The sequence below is a fragment of the Stegastes partitus genome, unplaced genomic scaffold (assembly GCF_000690725.1).
Source record: "Stegastes partitus isolate 25-593 unplaced genomic scaffold, Stegastes_partitus-1.0.2 Scaffold1139, whole genome shotgun sequence".
NCBI lineage: Eukaryota > Metazoa > Chordata > Actinopteri > Pomacentridae > Stegastes > Stegastes partitus.
Window position 1 is genome coordinate 134494 of NW_007578870.1, and position 23126 is coordinate 157619.

Consider the following 23126-nt stretch of genomic DNA (forward strand, 5'->3'; position numbering starts at 1 on the left):
GTTGTGGACGCTCTAATTGGCAGATATCAGTGCACCAAACATCCTTACTTTTAGCTGTAGCCTGTTAAAATAACATTTTTTATCTGTTTCTAACTAACGACTTCGTCTGATGATGGGTCAGAATATAAAACTGGCTGTTTGTTGGGTTTGTATGTCTGCAGGCTGGAAGGGAAACTGGACCAACACAACCATCAGAATCTCCCAATCAGAAATGTGTCATACAACTCGTATAGACTTGGGTTTAAGGTGGGAGTAAGACTTAGGTTCAGGGTTCGAGTCTAAGAAAAGTAATACAAGTCAGTGTAATGTCCTGGCTGTGTGTGTTGGAGGTATATAAGAAGAGCGGCCGGTACGGTGTCAGAAAAACAACAATAGAGGTTCTCGGGTGCAGGTGGAGGGACATTCATCTTCATTTGAGCTGATTCAGTTTATCCTCAGCGGACGCTCATAGTTTGTGTGCACTAGTGAGTGTGTGTGTGTGTGTGTGTGTGTGTGTGTGTTTGCGGTGCAGAATTACAGTCTGTCAGCTTTTGCCTTAAGAGTTTGTTTAATGTGTGTGTCTGTGTTTGTATGCGCGTTTGTGCGAGCACCTCGGTCTTCATTTTCCTCTTGGCAGCATCCATTAGATTAGCGTCGAGGCTAATTGCGGAGGGCAGTGCCAGCGTTGCCGAGGCCAAAACACAGCCGACGTTCTGCTCTGAGCTCCGTGTCTGTTACCCACCGCACGCTTTCTTTCTTTCTTTCTTTCTTTTGTTTCTTTCTTTCTTTCTTTTGTTTGTTTGTTTCTTTCTTTCTTTCTTTCTTTCTTTCTTTCTTTCTTTCTTTCTTTCTTTCTTTCTTTCTGACTTACTCAGACGAACATCTTCCCACTCAGACCCCACACATTTGTCCAGATGTGCACCAAAAAGGGTCTTTTGTATATTTTATTTCAGCCTAACCTGCTGCACTGAGACCTATGTTTCCTTCCCAGTCTGATATTTGCAATAATAACAGGAAAGTCTTTGCATGTCTTCTTGCGCTTGATGATTAAATTGAAGATGCTTTTGACAAAAACGCCAGCCTTGCCTTTCTTATTTATTCTAATGTGTGCGTCAGATAGGTTGAAACAAATGGACAAAGGGATGATGAAGGATTTTCTCACGATTAAACAAAACAAGAAGCCAAAAGAACTTTCTGAGGAGGTCACAGTCGAACATGTTGTTTTAGCAAGCAAGGCTGTTGTGTGTTTTATGTAAATGAAGCAGGAGCACATTTCTTGACACAGAACTTGGAAGTTCAATGATGACATTTTGCTGATGTTGTGCTTAAGTCGCTCCAGCGCAACCTGCAGTGACTCACGAATGACTAGATTCATGCCCGAGTCAGTTTCCTCGTCCCGTTTGTGCCTCTGAGCTCTTCTCACTGGGTCTGCCAGAGGTTTCCCCCGAGGCTCGACATTTACACCGAAATAAACATGCAGACACACACACACACACACACACACACATGCTTGTCACATGAAAGCATGAATGAGATGAAGGCGTCACGAGCAAAAAAAAAAAGAAGCAAAAAATAGAGAACAATCACAAAAAGGACGCTCGCGGCGGTCCACTAATTACCCTCCCAAACACATCGGCCTGATTGATGTGCACAGGAAGAGGCACTTCTATAGAACACACACATTCATGCACACAGTTGCCATTCACACACACACACACACACACACACGCAGGTACATTTGTGTTCACTTAACATGTTGTTTGATCGCTGGTGAAACAGTACCTGTGCTTATCCGTCATTTGGAGAGGTTTGTCTAAGAGTTTCTACTCGCCCTGTAACCTCATTAAGCCCCTTCAAATATCAGATGTGTGCGTCCGCCGTCTCACCGGGAAGCGCACATGTGTGTATTAATTGCCTCAAAGCTCCCTTTTGACATTTTAGCCCCTCTGTTGAGTCTCTCAGCATCCCCCATCAAATCATTAGAACCGGCACAGATACTATTGTTTTTGAGCACGGTTGTGATAACACCGCCGTGCCCCGCTGGAAAAGAGCCGGCACGCAAAACAACTGTTGTGCCAGTCGTCTCTATACTTTGACATTTCCATCGAGCTGCTGCGTGGCATTTCTGCACTTTGCAAGGAAGAGAAAATTGGTCCGCAACATGCCTCTACATTCTTGCAAAAATGGATTCTTTGAACTTTAATAACAAAAGAAATAAGGCTGGTGACACAAGGCAGCGAAAAGGATTTCACCTAAAAGTGTGATTTTAAATATTTCACCAGTGCAGGAATAGGTTGTTAGTGGTGAGAGGGACTGCCTGTCAGCCGTGCAGCACTTCAAACCCTTGTAATCCTACTTAAGTGTGAGCTGGGGTGCTACTCTGTTGATGACTCTGTGCTGTTGGTGAAGGGCAAATGGAAAGAGCTTCCCTGTGGGATCAATAAAGTATCACATTATTGTAAATGGCACGGTTCATAAGTCTATCTGTGTGAGAGACTGCGAGCTCGGCTTGTTTTTGTCGGAGCGAGCGGATGTGCTTCGGGTTATTAGCTTGTGGTGGTGCTGGTGCTGCTGCTGTTGGTATCATGCTGTCCCAACACTGCTGTAGCTGCAGGCGCATTCATTTCTTTATTTATTTATTTATCTTTGTGTGTGTGTGTGTGTGTGTGTGCGCACACTCGCTGAAACGTTACACAACCACTTGTGCACACATGCATGCACGCGGCGGCATTTATTCTGTCATTTTACCACACATGTACTGTCAACCTCACTCACTCTCTTGACTGTGTGATTACAGTCATGTAGTGGCGCGTTCAAACGTACACACTGCTTTTATGCACACACACACACACACACACACACACACACATACGGCAAACCGTGACCATTCTCCTGTGAAAGTGGTTTGGGTTTGGGGGCACAAACAGCTTAGCCATGCTGTGGAAATGACTTGCTAACAGATGCCAGGCTCTGACTGAGCCACAACATCCTGCAGGCAACACTTAGAATAGAATGTATCCCTTTTTTTATCCCGCTCCCTTTCTCTTCCTCACCTCTCTTTCATGTTATTCTTCCCTTTTGATGCTTTGTCACTTTATCCCCCCCCACCTCTCCTCCTGAGTGTTGTACCTCGCTTGTCCCGTACAGTTGAGACTCGCAGAGCTCCGAGAGGGCACAGGTAGGACAAGATGAGAGATTGGCCGCTGATCTGGAATCATGAGCGGGGATCTGTGTTCTGGCTAGGGCTTTGGTAATCCACTTTAGTCGCACAGTTCATCGAGGCAGCCGCAAAAAGGTTAAATAATGTTCTTTTTTTTTTTGTCTGTGTGTCGCTCTCTCTCTCCCTCTCTGTACATCCAGGATGGTGGAGTACTCACTGGACCTGCAGAACATCAACCTGTCGGCCATCCGGACGGTGCGGGTCCTTCGGCCGCTCAAAGCCATCAACAGAGTGCCAAGTAAGTGTTTTGTGCAAGTAGGTTTGTTCTCTCGAGCCTCGTCTGTGCACACTTTTGCTTATGTATGCCCGTCAGTTCGCATAAAGCACATAAATTCATGCATATGTATTTTTTTTTCTCGTGCATCCACCGTGCCACCTGTTCCCCGCGGGCATCATGAAACATTAATCTTAATCACACAGTCGGCTCGAGCCCTGAGTCACAGCTTTATCAGATTTACAAAGCGTCCATTAATGCCGCTCCACTGACTGGTGTGTGACCGTAACCCCGATGCTCTCATCTGCAACTCAGTTCTCTGGTCAAACTTTTTTTTTTTTTAAGCTCCCATTGATTTCTTTGTCCTGCTGCTTCTAATCATTGTAAGCACCAATTAGCCTGCTCGAGCTCAGTTCAGACCCGTCTCATCACTTAGTTCCAGCACTTGAGCGGACAGCCACGTATTAGCAGCTAATGCTAATTTTGTGTAATGAAGTATGAATAAATAGTCTTTTTCTGTGGATAGTATAAGAAAAGCAGGTCATAAAAAAAAAGCACTGAATCTCTCTGTTGAGTGTTTTTTTTTTCTTCTTTTTTACTTTATCAGCTTCATCAGAGCGAATAAACAGAACACTTGAGTTCGGTCCTTATCAAGAGACCCAGTGTTCCTCTTTTCTTGGCTGAAAGACGGATAGACGTCTCAAAACTTTTTCCTCAGTATCCTATCCGAGAGAGACTGCATCTTCCACTTTTAAATAATCATGAAATGAGTCTGCAGCAGATGGAGCCGATTGCATGAAAGCCCTGTTGCATAATTCTGTTTGGACCTTGGGGACAAATATTGTAGAAAAAAAAGGACACATTTCTACCGACTGAGGACAGTAATTTTCACTTTTTTTTTTTTTTAAGATATAAGGACGCAGTGCTGCAGAAGGAGACTAAAAAGTGGCCTTACAGATAAAATTATGAAAGCATGTATAGGGTGATGCGTTTCAGAGCTACATAGCAAACAAATAAAGAATTCAAATAAGTATTCCTTGTGAGGAAACAGATGAGCAGATTGAGTTTGTGTGTGAGATCCACAGCCTCTGGTTATCTCCACAAGCCAACATCTCCCTTTGTTCTATTCCTCTTAATTATTTAACCACTTTTTGTCATTTATTACATCCTCTGATCTTGTTACTCTGCTTTTAACATGTGTTCCTTTTTCTGCTTTTTTAAAAATACTAATACAAATGCATGCACACAAATCCACAGTCACAGCTTCTCCTCCGCCCAGAACGAAATCCTTCCTGATTTTTGCTCAACGTTTAAGCGTCCAATTATGGCAGCTTCTTCATATTTAGTGTAATTACCTGAAAGAGCTGCCTTCAGTGCCTGCATTGATTTCACTTTCCCGGCCGTTCCGAAGGACATGCTACCTTTCAGGTGGAGCCATTAACGGAGAACCTGCTCAGCCCAATATTTCAGCCTCGGCAGCAGCAGCAGCAGCAGCACTCAGGAAATATAACTGTTAACTTCATTATGCTTGGAACGGTTTGATTTGGGGATATTGTGTGCAGCGGAGTGTGTACGGTGATTCAGGGACAAGTGTACAGATTGTAAACAAATCCGCCTTTATGAGAATGAATCTCCAGACACATGGGTTTTTAGCATCTGCATAATTTATGTATGTATACAGCCGTGAATACAAGTTTACATCCGCTCGTAAACACCCCGTATATCGTGGCGGCCTTGGGTTTCCAATGTCTCCCATAACTCTGCGACGGAATCATTGAAACACGTGCATCTCTGTCACAATAAACAATTATGCATTTTGGTTCTATTCTGGATTTATAAAACAGCTTCTTGAAGTGTGATAAATCAGCTGGATCAAAACATACACACAGCAGATGGTAATATTTAGTGGCCATTTTCACTTCAGCTGTTTGGTTGCCGTCTACCAGCTTCTGGATGTGTCTTTGACCCTCCTCTTGACAGAATTGGTCCCATCAAACTTGGACACAGACTTGTTTCTTCATCACATGCAGCAGGTTATTGGTCGGGTTTAAGTCAGGACTTTGGGTTGGCCAGTCTAAAACCTTAATCCCAACCATTTCTTCACCACCTTTGATGTGTGTCTGGGCTCATCGTCTTGTTAAAAGACCCAACTGTGTCCAAGATCAACCTTCTGGCCGATTATTTTAAGTTTTCCTGAAGAATGTGGAGGCAATCCTCCTTCTTTATTATTAAATTTACTTTGTGTAAAGCTCCAGGTCCACTGGCAGCAAAATGAGCCCCAGGGCATGATGCTGCCGCCGCCATGCCTGATGGTAGGTTTGGTGTTCTTGTGCTTAAAGGCCTCACCTTCTCTCCTCCACATGTATTTCTTCTGATTGTGGCCAAATAGCTTAATGTTTGTTTCATCTGACCACAGAACTTTCCTCCAGAAGTTTTCTTGTCCATGTGATCAGCAGCAACCTACAGTCAAGCTCAAAGAAAGGGAAAATTCAGAGTTATAGAAGTCATTGGAGACCCAAGACTGCCACGATGTATGTGGTCTTTGCAACTTCATGACTGTATATGAGCCAGAGTCTTGCATTAGCTTGTTTGGGTTTGTTCACGTCGCTGTGTGTGAGCGACGTGTGGATCCTGTCGTTGTGCACGTTGTCAGTGAGCTGCATGTAATGATTCAGGTTCCATCCCCTGTTGGTGACCCCATTAGAGGTGAGGAAGCGTGGGGCTAAAGCTATTTGTTCCTTGTTGTGTTGGATCGCTGCTTTGCCCACAGGTACGCGGGGAGCATGATCACATCCTGACCCCTGACGCACCCCAATTTGTAACCCTCCAACAAAATGGCAGATAATAGTCCTGCGTGTGCGCGCCGCGGCGTTAGACTTCCGTTTGGATGAAACCGGTGTGAGATAGAGGGAGAGCCGGGCGGAATGGAGAGATGACATAGACGCTGAAATGAAAAGAGAAGAGAAGAAAGAAAGTGCTCTCTTGGACTACAGTGAATAGCACAGGCAGGTAGCTGTAAATGTGTTTCCATTGTGGCACAAGGGGAGGCATCCATCTTTATTTGGGAACAGCAGGACCTGGCAAACTGGTAAAGTCACCAGGAGGGGACAGAGATGGAGGCAAGTAGAAAAAGGAGAGAGGAGGAAAACCAGAGTGTGATTTGTGTGATACTGTACCGTTTCTCTGGTCCCTCCTGTGCTCCTATTTTGTTTGCATGCTTTATTTTTTCTGCTTGTTTTCTTTCCTGTTTTTTGGGTTTTTTGCGCCCCCGGGCCTCGTCTCGTTCTCCCGCCCTCCCGTCCCCCTCCACCCGTCTCTCCCTCTCCTCACCCAATTAGGCCTAATGGAACAGTGGCCTAATGACAAGGACCCCGAGGAGCAAATACATTTAGATTCGCCTCCAGTCGCCACCGGAGACACGTACGCGCCGCCGCCGCCGCCGCTGCTGCTTTCCATTTAATAACAGTTGATGAGACAAAATAGCCAGAGGAGGAAATGCAGGTGTGCGCTCACCTCCAGAAAAAAATGACTTTTTTCAGATGAAATCGCTAATTCTAGAAAGATGTCACAGCAACTTAAAACCAACGAGGTGCGTTGTAGTAAACATTTGCAAAAGGAATGCCATGTGAAGCATTCGGCACACGTGAGCAGGTTGTCGGATCGGGTCAGCGGTGATGCAGATAAAGGAGCTGCTCCGGATGGTGAAGCTCTTAATCTACCAGTCGATCCTCATTCCAACGCTCTGGGTAGTTACTGAAGAGTCGAGATCGCAGATGCAAGCTGCTGGAAAGGGTTTCCTCCTCTGGTAAGGAGCTTGAAGATCCGGAGGGAGCTCAGAGTTGAGTCCCGGTCCTTCTCGTCTAAAAGGATCCAGCTGAGGTGGTTGGAGCGTCTGATTTGGATGCCTCCAGGGCGCCTTCGTTTGGAGATTTTCCTGCCATGTCCAACTGTGATTGCATATCTAATCTGGGCTGGGAGCAGCTCGGGATCCCCCAGGAGGAGCTGGGAGACATTGCTGGGGAGAGGGACGTCTGGAATTCCCTGGAAAACCTGCTCCTGAAAACATTAGTCGGGCACATGAGCACTAATCTAGAAGTAGTAGCAATCATTACAACTTAGCGAATCTTTCTAATAAGCTGTGTCATTTTTTATTTTTTCTGCTGGCAGTATTTGTGTTTACACGGTGTGGTGTTTGTGTAGCGAGCGAGCTACAGGTATTCTCGTAAACACCACCTTCATCGTCTCCCTCTCTCCGCTCCGTCTCCTTCTTTCTCAGCTTCTCTCCTGTCATTCAGTCTGTTGGCAGTTTAGATGCACTGTTGTGACACATTAACCTACTGTTGAGTTGTTATTCACGAGTCCCAATATGGCGCCGAGAAACACAAACGCGCACACAAGCGGATAAGTAGCGGCGTGAACGCACACACACACACACTCATCGTCACGGCAGCACGTAGACACGCCTCTCTCTCAGGTGTGGATGTGATCTGCTCTCACCTCTCCCTAATCAGCCGTCGTTATGTTTCCGCTAATCACCGTCTCGACGTGTCATCACAGCGGGACGGGCCCGTCGGCGGGGGATGAGGTCATCATCGTTCGACTGGGTACGCGCCTGTGTTTCCGCAATTAGGTTCCGTCTAATCACGAACGAGACCCGGTGTAGCCTGATTGTGTCGCTGATATTCCGGCGTCGAAGCTCTCGATCTTGCCGGGAAATGCTGCGTCTCCAGCTGTCGCCTGAGATGTGTTTGTCTTTCACACCGCCTCCTCTGGAGAGGCTGTGAACTTCCTGTACTGATGTGTGTTTTTATTTACTACTTTTTTGTTGTTTTTTTTTGCTATCAAAAGATAAATTTGAGCTGATGTGTCATTCATGTGCTCAAAAGTGTAGGAAACAACTCTTCAAACAGCTTCACCGTCTAGAATTTGTGCTTAATTATTACTTAACTGCAACAGCAAATACCTTGAAGCATATTTGCATATTTTAAGCTCGTGCAGAAGCATAAACCTCCCGGAAAAACCTCTCGGACTGACATTTGTGTTGCTGATTAGTTACATTGGCACTGCCACGTTCTATATTCATAAACCTAAATGTACCGCCGTGATCTGACAAAGCAATCTATATGCAAATGGTAAATCCTCCCCCCTATATTCAATCAGTGATTATTTGTCGAACAGGTATGCGCATCCTGGTGAACCTGCTGCTGGACACTCTCCCCATGCTGGGCAACGTGCTGCTGCTCTGCTTCTTCGTCTTCTTCATCTTCGGCATCATCGGCGTCCAGCTGTGGGCGGGGCTGCTGAGGAACCGCTGCTACCCCGAGAAGAACTTCACCCTGTGAGTTACACGCCGCACATGTGCAGTTTGTGTGTGTGTTGTCCAAAAATTGGGCCACAAATTGACGAAGAGGAAATGCTTATTTTCAAACCTCGTGTGCGCTCCTCTCTCTCTCTCTGCTCTTCTTCCCCTTCATCATGTCAAATTTGAGAAAAACAATCAAAAAGTTTGTCGTTTTTTTCCTTCGTTTAGCTCGATTGCAAAGAAAACAAACGCACAACTTTAATCCAAACACTTCATGCACACACATCATCACCAGCTAGTCCCCCGTCCTATCCACCTATTCAATCTTCCGTCTCTCTTTCAAGCTGCAAAGCAACAGCATTTGTCCCACTTTGCAGCTGAGAAGGTGATTAATTTCCAGCTGCATGCCTCCATATTCATGACCCGGCACGACAGCGTCACCCACTGTGTGTGTGAGTGACATTCACCAGCGTTTGATTTCATTCTCTCAGTTGTTTTTTTTTTTTAACGCTGGCATCAGCTCAGTAGAACAGGCTCATGCCCCCGATGTTCTAATATGTCTATAAGCCATGTGTACTACCCCAGCCTCTGATTATGCTGACACAGCCTATACTAATGGCGGATCTAATAGCCGGATGAAAGGGGACACGTGTCCGCCAGCCAGCGTCGTCCTGCCTCCTTTGTCCTCGCCTCAAAGTGGAGGGCTGACATTTACAGGAGTCACTTTAGGGTTGCTGCTTTACTTCAATCAGTGTTTCCTACATTTATCTAACTAATGGGAGCTAGGTGTAGCGACTAGCTCTGAGTTTGCTGGATGAGTTAAAGCAAAAAGTTTTCCAGAAACACATCTTCCTCCCGTGCACTTGCTTGTTAGCTCCGACGCATTCACTGATTAAAACAGCAGCAAATTTGTCCCATTCATCTCACACTGAAATGGGTGTTCCTTATTATTTAACCAAAGTATTGTTTTTGCATATTGTTTTTTTTTTATTATTATAAAGGCATTATATTAACATAATATTCAGCCTAGTCAGGGCACTTGAATGCTTAATTAGAAAGGTCTTAGCGAGTTAGCGCTTGAGGACTATTATGCTAAGTAAAGGGCTAATGTTAGTTCTTTGAGAGGTTATAATGGAGTGGGCTAAGTGTTGCTGTCAAGTGCGGCATTCGCTTTACACACCCTCCCTCTTTCTGATTCCTACCATTTATTTTGCTGTTATTCTTACACTCATGCCGTATTATTTTATTCATTGTTTTTTTTTCTTTAACCAAGTCTGACATCAGCCCATCTGTTTTGTTTCTTTGGCTACACTCGGCCTCTTTTGTGATTCTACATTTATTTCATTTCTGCAAGTCGACACGTACAGATTTGTACGTCTCTGTTAAGAATGTTTTGCACTAAGAAAGGAGGCCGAGGTCGCTTCAGAAGAGATTTTTATTGCATTGAGTAGTTTTGTCCGATGCACAATGTGGAAACCTCCGTCTCTTCCTTGTTCTGCAGTTTCACTTAATACCATTTACCGGAAACTTTTTTTTTTTTCCTGCTGCTCCCCAGCCTTGATCCTCTCCCTCCGTCTCGCTCTCCACTGGCAGGTGTGTTCTCAGCGTGACGCCGGGTTTAGCTGTGCCACGCTGTGCCGTGCCAAGTCACTGGCAGGAGGGCAACAGCGTTCATTCATGCGCCACTACTCTCGCTCGTTTTCTTCCTTTCTGTCTTTAAGTATTCATCCCTCAGCGTTGGCGGCGGCTCACCAGTTTGAATCCCGTTCCCTCTCGACGTTCTCCGTCTCTGTCGTTGTGTGTTACCCGTCGTGTCGCGTAAACTCTGCTGTAATAAAAGCTGTCGGCGCATGCCTGCAAACTTCGCCAAATCGATGCACGATATGGCCACTGCAGCTATCGATCCAGGAATTAGTCTGTTGCGTGTGCATGGTTTGCAGTGGAGGTGAAAGTAGATATTCTACTACTTGCATCAGCAGTGTCTTTATCAGTAGTGATAGAAGGAGACGAGCTACAATGAAGAGAAATTAGCAAAAAAAAAAAGAGAGAGAGGAGAGGGAAGTGTTAACAAGAGGAAATAAAAGAGAGAACGGTTCAAACTATAAAAAGAAGAAACAAACACATAAAGAGGGAGTAAAAGAGTTCACACGATGAATGCATACGTTTGACACAGTCGACGATGCAGCGACTGCGGTTGCGTTACGTGCAATTCGGTCTTCAGCCAACCTCTTCCAATAAAAGCCTCTTCTCATGTCGACGAAAAAAGACAGCGTGGGAGGAAAGTGATGTGTAAGGTGAAGCCGGGATAAAATGTGAGGAAAACACACACGAGCACGAGGAGGGCTGAAGTATCAGAGGCCGCGCAATGAGTAAATACTGTAGGTCGAGCAAATGTGTGCAGTCAGTAATGGCTTCTGCTGATGGAGAGGCTCTATTTTTGTCCCTCTCAGGGCCGCAGACCGCGGTGTGAGCATCCCTGCCCTCGCTTACCCCCACAGTCATGTCAGAACAAACACACACCAACACTGACTGGTCCAGCTGGGATTTATTTAATTTTTTTCCTTCTACTTTCAAGGCCTCTCTCGTTGATTTCCCCTGATTTTTTTGCACCGGTGTGTCTCTGCTAATAATAATATGAATAATATTTATATATCAATAACTGTGAGTTTCCTGGCATGCTTCTACGACAACTGCAAAGTGTGACAGACAGCTGAGGGAACGACGAGGTGATTCAAACAGTCAGATAGATCTTAGAGGCGTGTGTCATTAAGTTTGGCAGAAACCAAAGACGCTACTCGCTCATTCACAAGGGCCACTTACCTACCGGGGAGTGAATGAGGTCATCGGTACTGTGTATATGTGGTATAAATACCCATGAATCATCTTTTTTTTTCTGCTGATTTAAGCCCAAGGCACAACCTCACATACGCTTTTCAACAGGATTTATTTTTCCACGACTCATTTTGCAACGTAAATACGAATTGCACGAGTCAGGACAGCCGATAAATCATGTTGTTTCCATTCGAACGTGCATTTCATGGACGTGTTGAGGTCAGGAGGCTGTGACCTCGTGGCACTCATTAAAACGCTGCATTTCTGAACGGCTGCGCCTGAGAAGGTGCATTTCAAATGATGTGTTCAGAAAGGTAGTCAGGGCAACAGCTTGGAGATGCACTTTCTTCGTCTGCTTTGTCATGAAAAGATCAATTATTTACTTGCAAGGTCTTGCAGGCTCAGTGAAACCTGGTTCATATTCACAACTGCCAAAATTTAGCATATTGCGAGTTTTCTTTTTATTCTTTTTTCATGAGAATGTTCATAACGTTGGTAGAATCTGCTATAGTGGAGGGAAAATAAGTGAATTCTTTATGTCTTGCTTGAATATTTCTGTGAGAACATTGAAGGTAAAACTCTATATTTAAAGCAGCACTCCCATGATGCCTTGATTCTTGTTGGGATCGCTCTTATCCAGCCCTCTTTGGGTTTTCACAACAGATCAATCAATAAATCATATATTTAGTAGCAGCATATGAAAAATGAATAGGTTCAAATACAGAGATGCCAAAGATATTTTCATAAACAGTGTCCACGCAACAGTTTTCAAGTGTAAAGTGTCCTATAGGGTGCATTTCTATACATAAACAAACCTTATCAAACATGTTTTTGTGTCATATTATTTAAACTAACCAACACATTAATCTCAGACTATTAACATTCTCATTAGTATTGAACTATGCTGGTCTGGTTTTAACCCTCCATAACAGGATCAGTCACTTTAATTAATTGAAATGTTGATGGAGAGACAGAGCGAGCAGTTCAAACTTGTCTCGTCGGTTTTCCATTTGACTGTAGCAGCTGCCAACAACAAAATAAGACCAGCTGCTTACTTAAATAATACTGAAAAGATCTGACTTTTCTGCATAAACCTCAATCTAAAGTCTCCCTCATTCTGCCCTCTGTTATGGAGAAAAACGTGTTTGTCCTCAGGAAGAAGAGGCTTCAAATCACTGAAATGCTTTCCTCTTGTTTAAGTGAAAACACAATAATATGTCAGATCTACATTTGTCTCCACATCTTATCAATCAGTCACTAGTTTGGCTGATTGACTCCACCGGAGCATAAAAATTAAAATCTTCACTCAAAAACAACACATGCTTCTGTAAACACGTCGTGGTCTCGTCCTCTTGTCCTAAATACGTTTTCATACCAGTTTTCTTTTTTAAAACGAGACATTTTTATGAACATTCTGCCCAGAAGTGCTGCTTCGCTTTATATCGAATGCTTATTGTTCTTAATTTAAACAAATAACCTCTTGCCAGTGCTACTGGTTGGTTACTTCTGCACAACTGAAGCATTTATATGTTAAAAAGGTCTAGTTTTAAAATCTAATGTATAAAATAATAACTATGACATGTCTGTCTCTACGTGTAGCCCTGTGATAGACTGGCGACCTGTCCAGGTGTCCCCTGCCTTCGCCCTAAGTCGGCTGGGATAGGCTCCAGCCCCCCCCCGCGACCCTAATGAGGATTAAGCGGTGTATAGAAAATGGATGGATGGAAATAACTATGACATATATATTGAACTGTGTTTGCATTTTGCCTTGTGTACAGTTCACCTCGTTTTCTAACAAAATCCAACACACGAAACCTTCAGCGCCAAACTAAATGTGACGATTTGCCGCCCAGCTTTGTTCTCTAAACAAGACAAATAAAGAACTCCACGTAATTGAGTGTGAAGTCTTAGGTGCTGCTTGATTTCCCCTCCGGACGCTCGTTTCTAAAATTTTTTACAACGTCCTGACCGACACACGACCCCGCCCCGCTTCCTTTGGGTCGGCTGCTCTAGCTCAAGGCGTCGGCTGTTAGTTCACTGCTGCGTTACGCTTTCACACACACACTGTATATCTACTGCTGCTCTGTGCCGATGCAGTCATCAGCTTCCAGATCTACTCTCCAGTGTGTGTTTGTATTCAGACCGGATTGGAGAATAAAAAGAGAGAAGGGCAGAGGAGAGACGGGAAGGTCCAAGCGCATACGTACATGGTTATGTATATAAATTTAGTGAGGATGTGCACGTCTGTGTGTGTGTGTGAGATGGAAAACGAGAGAGTATACACTCCCTGAACTTGCAGGATCATTTGCATTTCTTTATTCATGCTTGCCTTCAGCGATGCATTTATCCCACAGGCCTGGTTGAGCACTTCTGGGGGTTTCGCTTCAATGAATGCACTATGTATCATCTCTCACATCCATTCTCCCCGCTCACTTCCTCTTGACTCTTCCTCTTTCAATGAAATCCTCATGAAACCCTTCAAATGAAGTGGTGAAATCGGATAAAAATGAGTTTGTGTATGCAGATTCCAACTCTTTTTTTTCCCACCGTACCAGCTCTTCAGGTATGACCCTGCCGGCTCCCTACTACCGGCCGGAGGAAGACGACGAGCGCCCCTTCATCTGCTCCCTGGCGTCCGATAACGGCATCATGTCGTGCACCGACGTGCCGGCGAGACGCGAGGGAGGACGTACGTGTTGTCTGGACAAGGAGGACGCCCTCCACAGACAGGCTCTAGGCCTGAGTCCCGAGCCTCTGACCAACGGCAGCGGCGCCGGGGAGGCCATGGGTCTGTGCATCAACTGGAACCAGTACTACACCCGGTGCCACACTGGGAACAGCAACCCTCACAAAGGTGCCATCAACTTTGACAACATTGTCTACGCCTGGATTGTAATTTTTCAGGTATGTTGGCTATTTTTGGTTGATTTTGATTTAGTCTTGTAATGAAAATGTGTATTAGTTTTAGTAATTTTTTTTTTGTCATTTGATTGAGACGTTTAGTTTTCGTACTTTGAGGCCACAGCTGTCGCCATCTTTTGGGTTACCATGGTTGCATGTGTTATTCTCATCCATGGGGAGGTTAGAAGAATAAGACTTTATGTTCCTCTTCTCTGCAGCGATACAACAGCTTCACTCTCCTCAGTAAATCGCTAGAATTTCCAAACTTTGAATTCCTGTTTCTGTCTGTCCTGCAGTAACATTAGCATTACATGCTGTTAGCTATTAAATGATGCTGTTTGATAGGGATGCACGATATATCGTGACCACATCGACCGATATTAGTGTTTTTTCCGATATATCGGTATGAATAAATTTAGCCGATGACTGTCTAGCATTGGTGCCTTCACATCTACATTTGATAATGCCGCTGTTTCACAGATGTTTTTACTTAAATGATCGTGGACTTGAACAGTAGATATGCAAAAATATGTTTTACTTTTGTAAAAAAAAAAAAAAAAAAAAGTCTGTGGTCTAATTTGGGCTTCTTTTGAATAGTTCTCATGTTCCCACAGTGCTTACTTATACAAATTTTTCATTGTGAACAAAAATATCGGTAATATCGGTTATCAGTGATTTCAGAAATCTTAATATCGGTATCGGCCAGAAATTTTAATATCGTGCATCACTGCTATTTGATTAAATAATTTCCTTCAAAGCCAAGATTTGATTGATTGAATCATTAAAATTCAATCGTATGTCGCAAAACAGTTAACTTTACATTAATAGATTGACTCGAGCACTAACTCAATATTTTTGTTTACAATGCAATAGATTTAAATATGTGATGACGTGAAGCTTTTTCTTGCAGTTATCTGTGTGAGTGTTAACTCTCGGCTGACTGTTTGCCCTCTAGGTGATCACTCTGGAGGGCTGGGTTGAGATCATGTATTATGTAATGGATGCCCACTCCTTCTACAATTTCATCTACTTCATCTTACTCATCATTGTAAGTAGCATTTATTAAACATTCTGCTTTCCTGCCAACACGTCCAGCGTGTTGCGATGATTGCAAAAAAAAAAACAGAATGAAGTGCAACGACACAAGATAAAAATCCTTCATAACATTTCCAATATTTGTGCCTTCTTCTATCAATACATTGAATGGGAATATTTCCTGAGTGGTGAATTGCAGTGTTAATAGATTTGTGGAAATCAATGGCAGCATAAAGGACCGTCTGCGATCGATGTCTGAAGGAGGAAGGGGAGGAGGTGGATGTTACGTAAATTTGTGTTTGGCGGTGAGTAAGAAAAAAAAAAAGGGAGAGGAGGATGGACTGCTGAAAAAAAAAAAAAACAGAGAAAAGAAGTGTCCTAAAGAACATTTTTATTGTATGCAGCCTCTGTGCAAAAGCTACATCAGCTCTTTGCATCCTGTGCCAGATGGCGGCACAATGAAGGTTGTGTAGTTCTGCATTCACGTGCCATTGGCTGTCTGTAAATGGCATTCGGTCCCTCTGTGCGGCAGCAGATGTACAATAGAGTCCCAGATGTTGCACTTTCCCAACAGCAGGTGAACGCTTTAAGAAATAGCGATACTGCCTGGTAAAGTCAGAAAAAGAGAAGAAAGGCGGCGAGAGAGGAGGGAGTGATGAGCAAAGACAAGTCAGTGAATGAACGGCGAGATGCAGGCTGACGGTTTGTGCATTACCTCATAATGAGAGGAAGTTTCTGCTGTTGTTGTTGTTGTTTTTCCTTCTTCCCAGTGTCACAACAGAAGCTGTACATTTCATCCACTCTTTGGCGGATCTGGCCTGAGCTCGGCATTGGCAGCATCCTTTTGGCAACAAAAGCTGACACGGTGTCACGTTACAGCATAATTGCTTTATGCTGCCACCGTGTCACGTCCTGCAGATTCTACAGCCCCTTTAATCCAATTACATTAAGGCCCAACGGATAACCTGAAGTTTCGTTTGAGTTCTGATGCAACTGACCAGAGAAATTTTTTTTAGAAAAGGCTTTCGGTGTGGGAACAGCCAGACACTGCTGGCACAAATGATTCATACCACGAACTGATTGATTGACACAAATGTGCCGCCCCTTTTGAGCCTCCTCGCAAGGATCCAGTCCAACTTGTAGTCGGTCGTCCTGAGGGAAGCCGGGGGAGCACCGCCGACACCACGAGCAGCTCTCAGTCGCTCGCGGTGCTGCAGCCACAGTCTGGATCACCTTGACTGCTCCCATTCTTTCCCTTTGTAGTCCTTCCACTTAGCGTCTTCGGCTAATTCTTTCTGTCTGTCTCCCTCGCCGTCTCCGTTGTGTCATTATTAAGTTGCAGTACACTCTGCTTTAAAGCCGGTTAATTGATCCTGTAAGTGAGCGCGTTCTGGGATACAGAAAAGAAGTTTGACCTCGACAGTATCAAACACAAAGACCCGTCTCTGGCTGCTCATAACCTGATATACTGTCAAGTGTGTAACCTAAGTGCTTTGGTGTCACATTGACGAATAGATGGAAGTAAATGCGGCCAAGAGGGCGATTACTAAGAAGTTCTGTGTGTCAGGAAGAAAATATATATATCTATACGGATACATAAACGTCTGTGACAGCTGCTGCAGGAGAGCACACACGTGGACGCTAAGCCTTCATTTGTACGTGTGATCCCGAATGCTTTTGTCTGTGTGAATATGTGTGTGTGTGTGTTTGCATGCATGCATAATGCAGCGATCATCTGAATGCGTGATATTGGACTGCCCTCCCTGATTATGCGTAAAGCTGTCTGCTGATCAGAATCACAGAACAGACACACACACACACACACACACAGATGCAAACCTGGAGGGAAATCAAAGCCTCACACACCTGCAGACCTGCTTTGACCCACAGGCCACAGATGGGTATCTCTCCTCCTTCTCCTCCACACAAACCCTCTCTCTCTCCATCTTTCTCTGCCTGTAAATATCTGTGGAGTTGCCTCATTTCATTCCTCCCAGCTCTCTCCTTCACCTCATCTTTGATCACGGCGGATGAAAGTCTAGAGGTGGAAGGTCATTATGTTTGGATTTTTATGTCTGTGCATGTTTTATTGAGCATTCCTGGGGCTCATGTCTGCGTGTGTTCTCCATATCTGTCCATCTATCTCGAGCCAGAGAGGGATGCATGTTCAGATTTGTAATGAACCAAACCAGCTAAAAGCCGCTCCGTCCATCCAGCCGTCTGGTTTTTGAGTTGCGCAGCATTAGCCGGTATCGATCTAATCATTGTTCTGTAACCCGCTCCGAGTACTCCAATAAAAGCCATTTTAGCCGTGCTGTAGCGATTCCCATTAAGAGGCTCGGTCAACATGCGCCGTCCACAACGCGCCTCATCTCCTCTCTGCAGCTATCCTCCCCTCTAATCTCACTTTGACTCATGATAGGAAAACGACAAGAAAATAGTGATACTGATGGCTAAAGAAATAGAACGCAGGCACGAGAAAATGAAAGAATGATTTTTGTCTGGTTTCGTTGCGCGGGTAAAGATTGATTTTTTAAAAAAAAAGAAATATGGTGTTAAGTGTCGGGGCAAAACGGGGGAAAGTTAAGTCAAGGCACAGAATGAAAAGAGAAAAGATAGCCAGACGCTGAACTGTGCTTTGGGCATGTGTTGGCTCTGTCTGTCTGCTCCAATCAGCCTCGGTTTGGTGGGAAGCCAGCCCTCCGAGACCTTTAGCATGTGTGCTAACATTTCTACAGGGGCATTGGCACACATTATTAGAATCGGCAAGTGTGTGAGTTAGATCTACAAACAAGTGTGTGTTTACCGTCAGAACATCACGACTCCTCACATATTTCATGTTTCTTAAATGAGCAGCATCTGCTTTGGCCGTAGGCTGGTTGCTCAAATAAGGCGCTGAGCTTCTCTTGTGTTTCTGTTAAACCCTGATGTACGCATTTAGCCTTTCACCTCTCTTTTGTCAAACTTTTAATTCTTAAGGGGGGGAAATGAAAAATCCCTGCAGCGCTTTCTCTGTTCTCCCCCTCCACACTCACACAACTCTCCGTCTCCTCGTCCAGATCGGTTCGTTCTTCATGATCAACCTGTGCCTCGTGGTTATCGCCACCCAGTTCTCAGAGACCAAACAGCGAGAACACCAGCTGATGCAGGAGCAGAGGGCGCAGTGCCTGTCCTCCTCCACGCTGGCCAGCATGGCCGAGCCGGGGGATTGTTACGAGGAGATCTTCCAGCTGGTCTGCCACGTCCTCCGCAAGGCTAAGAGGAGATCGGCGGCTCTCTACTACACGCTGAGGGGCAAGCCGCCGCCGGCTGGTGGAGGCCGGGGCAACAGGCGTGGCGGCGGGCACGCCAACGGAGAGCGGCATCACTCGAGGCACCCGAGATGTGAGTCGAAGGGTCTCGGGAAGAAAAAACAATTTGGGAATATCTCCTTTATGTAACTTGTGCAATTGTGTAACAGTCAGAAGTGAATAGGTTTTAAAAAACATGATGACAACCTGATTTGATTACGCAACTCTTAGATAATGATGCTCGCACAAAGCTGGAAGTTGGTTGAATGGAAAATAATCTGGTGACTAACTACCTCCTTTTCTGCATTTTGATGAAATAGTTTCTGAAACTTTTCCCCCCAAACACTCGCAATCTTTTGTATAATTGAGGTGCGTCCCGTCACTGTGTCCCTGCAGCTTTCCACTGTCCACACCAAAGCAAGCCGGACCACGAGTCTCAGCCGCTCGCCAACTCCATCAGCCTGTCCGTCCCCCAGAACCCAGAGGACTGTCCCATATGCGCGCTGACCCTGAAGGAGAGGGGCGAGCCGTCGGCCAACGGCGAGGAGAACGAGGAGGACGCCGTGAAGGAGACGGGCAAAGAGGAGAACCACCTGGAGGAGAGGGGAGACGGTGGCGAGAAGAGGCGGAGGAGGAGGACGTGCTTCGGGCGCTGCAGGGACCTTTGGAACGACATGAGGAGGAAGCTTTGGGGCATCGTGGAGAGCAAGTACTTCAGCAGGGGCATCATGATCGCCATCCTCATCAACACCATCAGCATGGGCATCGAGCATCACAACCAGGTATTCTAATCGGTCCTTATTTATTGATTTTTTTTCTATTTAAACAAGAGGCCCGTCACGCTTTTTCTGCTAATTTCCTGAGTTGCGCTGCCCACCTTTTCACTTTCACGGTGGATGAACAATTCGCTGCAGGTTGGTATCACGGAATTAAAGCAAACTGTAATTATTAAACAATCAAACAGGCTTTACACACTGTGTTGTTGTTTCTCTGGGTCTTTCAATTAAGACATCACCACTTTTTTTTTTTTTTTCTTACCAAAAGCTGCAAGACCACAAAACACAACGATCGCTTTAGAGTATTGCTCGTGATTTTCTCTCGCTCCAACAAAATCAGAGAAATACCATAATGGCAGACGACATTCAGAGAGTGGAGCGTGGGAGTGGAGCATCGGTGGCGTACAGTTTCCTGACAGAGGTGTAAACATTTAGCCTAGCGGTAGACAAAACTGAGCTGGCTTTTAACATTGGCCAGGCTCCTCAGAGGCAGACGAGGCAGGTGTCTGAGAGCGCCGAGCGGGAGAAGCCTGCCAAGATTACACATGCACAAACACAAAGGGGCCGCGCACAAATTTGTGTTTATGCGCCGACGGAAACACATGCAGCCACGTAGACGGCTGTTACATAAGACGGCCTCTCCCTTCGTTTTCACTTTTCCCAACGCCGCCCCTCCTTGCACCTCTCTCCCCTTTACCTTCTCCCACCTTTTCCCCACTTGTTCCTTTGTTCCTCAGCGTCTTCCTTCCTTCCCGCCTTTACCCCAAGTGTCTCATCTGCTCTCCGACTCTTCTTTGCCTCCCCACTTTCTCTCCCTCTCTCTCATCCACCCACTCACTCTTTGACAGCGTACAGAGTAGTTGCTTTCTCTCATCTCGGAAGACTCTAAAAATAAACGAGGGTTGTGTGGGGCGGCGGCGGTGGTGGCGGCGGTGGTGGTGGTGGTGGGGGGAAGAAGGAGAGAGGAGGAGACAAGCGAGAGGGGAAGTGCGAGGCAGACGCCGGTTACACAGCAGTTTTCGACTCAATTCCCAGTGTGCGAGTGAGTGTGTGCATTTCAAAGCAGGCATGTATGCAGAAGCACACACACACACACACACACACACACACACACACACACACACATCTCGCACACTCACAGGCGCTTGTGCTGCTTTTGTTTTTGCAGCAGAAAAGTCTTACCTCATGCGATTTTTGTTCTAAAAATCCGAAGCCTGAAACATGACTAACCCGCGGAGCTGCCGCGCCCTGCTTGAGTGTGATCTGAAATGAAAAATGCATATTTTGCTGCACAAGTAGTGACCTTGCAATGTTTTTTTTTCTTTTTTTAAGCGACCTTTGACAATAGAAGATTTCTTTTTTTCACATTTGCGTCCGATCACGATCACTAATTCATCAAGTCTGAAGACAGTCCCGCCTATTTGCATTCTTACCGGAAAGCTCCTTCATTCGTATTCAAGCGACACTCACGCCGACATATTTCAAGAGAGAAAGAGGACATTTGTATCGTGGGATAAAATATGAAATATTCATACGGATGGATGGCGAAGGGAAGCAACATGGGGGGAGAATATGAGGAGAATCATGGCAATCAGAGGTAATAGGGCCAAAAGAAGGAAGGCGCAGTAATGACGGTATTTTGTCTGAGTTAAACTGTGGTGTCGAGGGCTGTGATGGCTCCGTCAATAGCGATAAATCCCAAATCCTGTGTTTGTATCTGGGACCAGCGAGGGACTCCTGGACAGAGGTCAAGGTTGGAGCAGCTGCTCATGGATCAAACTGTCTTTGTTCCATATTTACTGCTACGATCCATCTAGTAATCACCTCAACTTCTCCGGAGCCACCTTCCAGCTACCGAGCTCAAGCACTTTTCACAGTCGAGATTGAGCTCGTGAGATTGAGACCGTTTCAGGGGGAGGGTGGTTGTTTCCCTTCATTCCCTTCTTCCTCATCTCTCTTCAAGTATTTTTACTCTCCTCGTGTCGCCAAAGCAATCCTTCTGCTTTCTCATCTTCTCCTCCTCCAGCCGGGTTCTTCTCCTCCTCTGATCGACAGGAGGATATTGATTGGGAAGAGATGGGTCTGCCTGATAATGAGACTCAGAAAAGAGAAAGAAAAAGAGGCGCGGAGAACGAAGGGGGATGGAGATAGATTGGGAGCGGATTAGAGGAGGGGAGGGTGCGAGAGTGTGTTTTTCTCTGACATGGTTTGCTAACTTTGGCAGGGCTAGCTGGCTATTCCTCCGCTGGCTTTGAAACTGAAACTCACAGGGGGTATCAGAGAAAAGCATCTGATCCATATCGTGCACGTTCGCTCACACACGGGAAGCGAACTTGCACAAAGCGACTCGTGCACGCGCGCATAGAAATGGAAATAAACCCTGAATTGACTGAAGCATGTGTTTGGTTCATATGTGTTCGTCTGCCGTTTCCAGATAACGCACTCTGTTTGACACCGTGTGCTACACAGACACTACATGCTCTCCGTTCCCGTTCTCATTTCCTGTTTTATTTTACGTTTGCTGATGTGATTTTTTTTCTTCTTTACGATTTCAAATAAACAGTTGAGCTCGAAAGCACAATTTTTTCCCCCCTTATTTTTCATTTTCTTCCCTTCTGACCGTTGCCTCTCTGAGATAAGGTTTTAATTTGATCATCCAGGTAGAGGGGAGAAATCTCTTTTTCAAGTGATTGACAGTTTAAGTGGCAGCCTTTTCAGCACAGGCCAGAATTGCTTTTTTTTGTTGTTTTTATTTTTGCAGGAGCAGTTTTATTATACCTGCCGTCGCCGTGTTAATCGGCGATCGGTTTTTAGATCTTGCAGCTCTTTACTCACTTGTAACGCTGTCTCCGTGTTTCTGTGACCTCCGCCAAGCCCGAGGAGCTGACCAACGTCCTGGAGATCTGCAACATCGTCTTCACCAGCATGTTCACCCTGGAGATGATTCTGAAGCTCACCGCTTTCGGCTTCTTCGAGTACCTGAGGAACCCGTATAACATCTTCGACGGCATCATTGTCATCATCAGGTCGGTTATCTGCAAGAGCAGGAGGGCTTCACTGCTTTTGTCCAAACGTGTGATGATTGAGCATCTAATGTTTAACACATTTATTATCCCACCTGTCTAACTTGTTAAACACTGTGTTATATATATTTATATACTGAATGCACACTCAGGTCTTGACATTTTACCATTTTGAACGGGAATAACGCATTTCAAACTGAATTCACCTTTTTATTCCCAAACGTGAGCCGACTCACTGGGCTTCTCTGAAATGAATCAAGCATCACATTCAGCCACTAAAACTAATTTTCCTGCTCAAGAATGCAAGTGAATAAATATAATTTGAAATTAGTCAAGAAATAATAACGTGCTTCACTTTTTTTTTTTTTTTTTTGTAAAACAGTAAATCTGAAAATTCGTGGAAAACAATATTAATTAGATTTTAGCATTAAAAATATCTTTTTGGCTGAAGAGCTTCTACAAACTGGTGCATTAACCATTACAGAAACTGTTTTTGTGCTGTTAATTTAGGCTTAAACCTTTCATCGGGCAGCGGTCTAATAAACTCGTTAGGC

General features: G+C 45.1%; 1 protein-coding gene across 1 annotated transcript in view; it reads left to right on the forward strand.

Moving 5' to 3' along the window:
• cacna1ia (calcium voltage-gated channel subunit alpha1 Ia) overlaps window positions 1–23126 on the forward strand; it is a 106104-nt gene that overhangs the window by 42903 nt on the left and 40075 nt on the right. Inside the window, exons 4-10 of the mRNA XM_008296611.1 lie at window positions 3340–3437; window positions 8592–8751; window positions 14103–14451; window positions 15404–15496; window positions 18543–18867; window positions 19170–19555; window positions 22424–22575. Of these exons, the coding sequence (XP_008294833.1) occupies window positions 3340–3437; window positions 8592–8751; window positions 14103–14451; window positions 15404–15496; window positions 18543–18867; window positions 19170–19555; window positions 22424–22575 (1563 nt within the window). The remainder of the gene's footprint in view (window positions 1–3339; window positions 3438–8591; window positions 8752–14102; window positions 14452–15403; window positions 15497–18542; window positions 18868–19169; window positions 19556–22423; window positions 22576–23126) is intronic.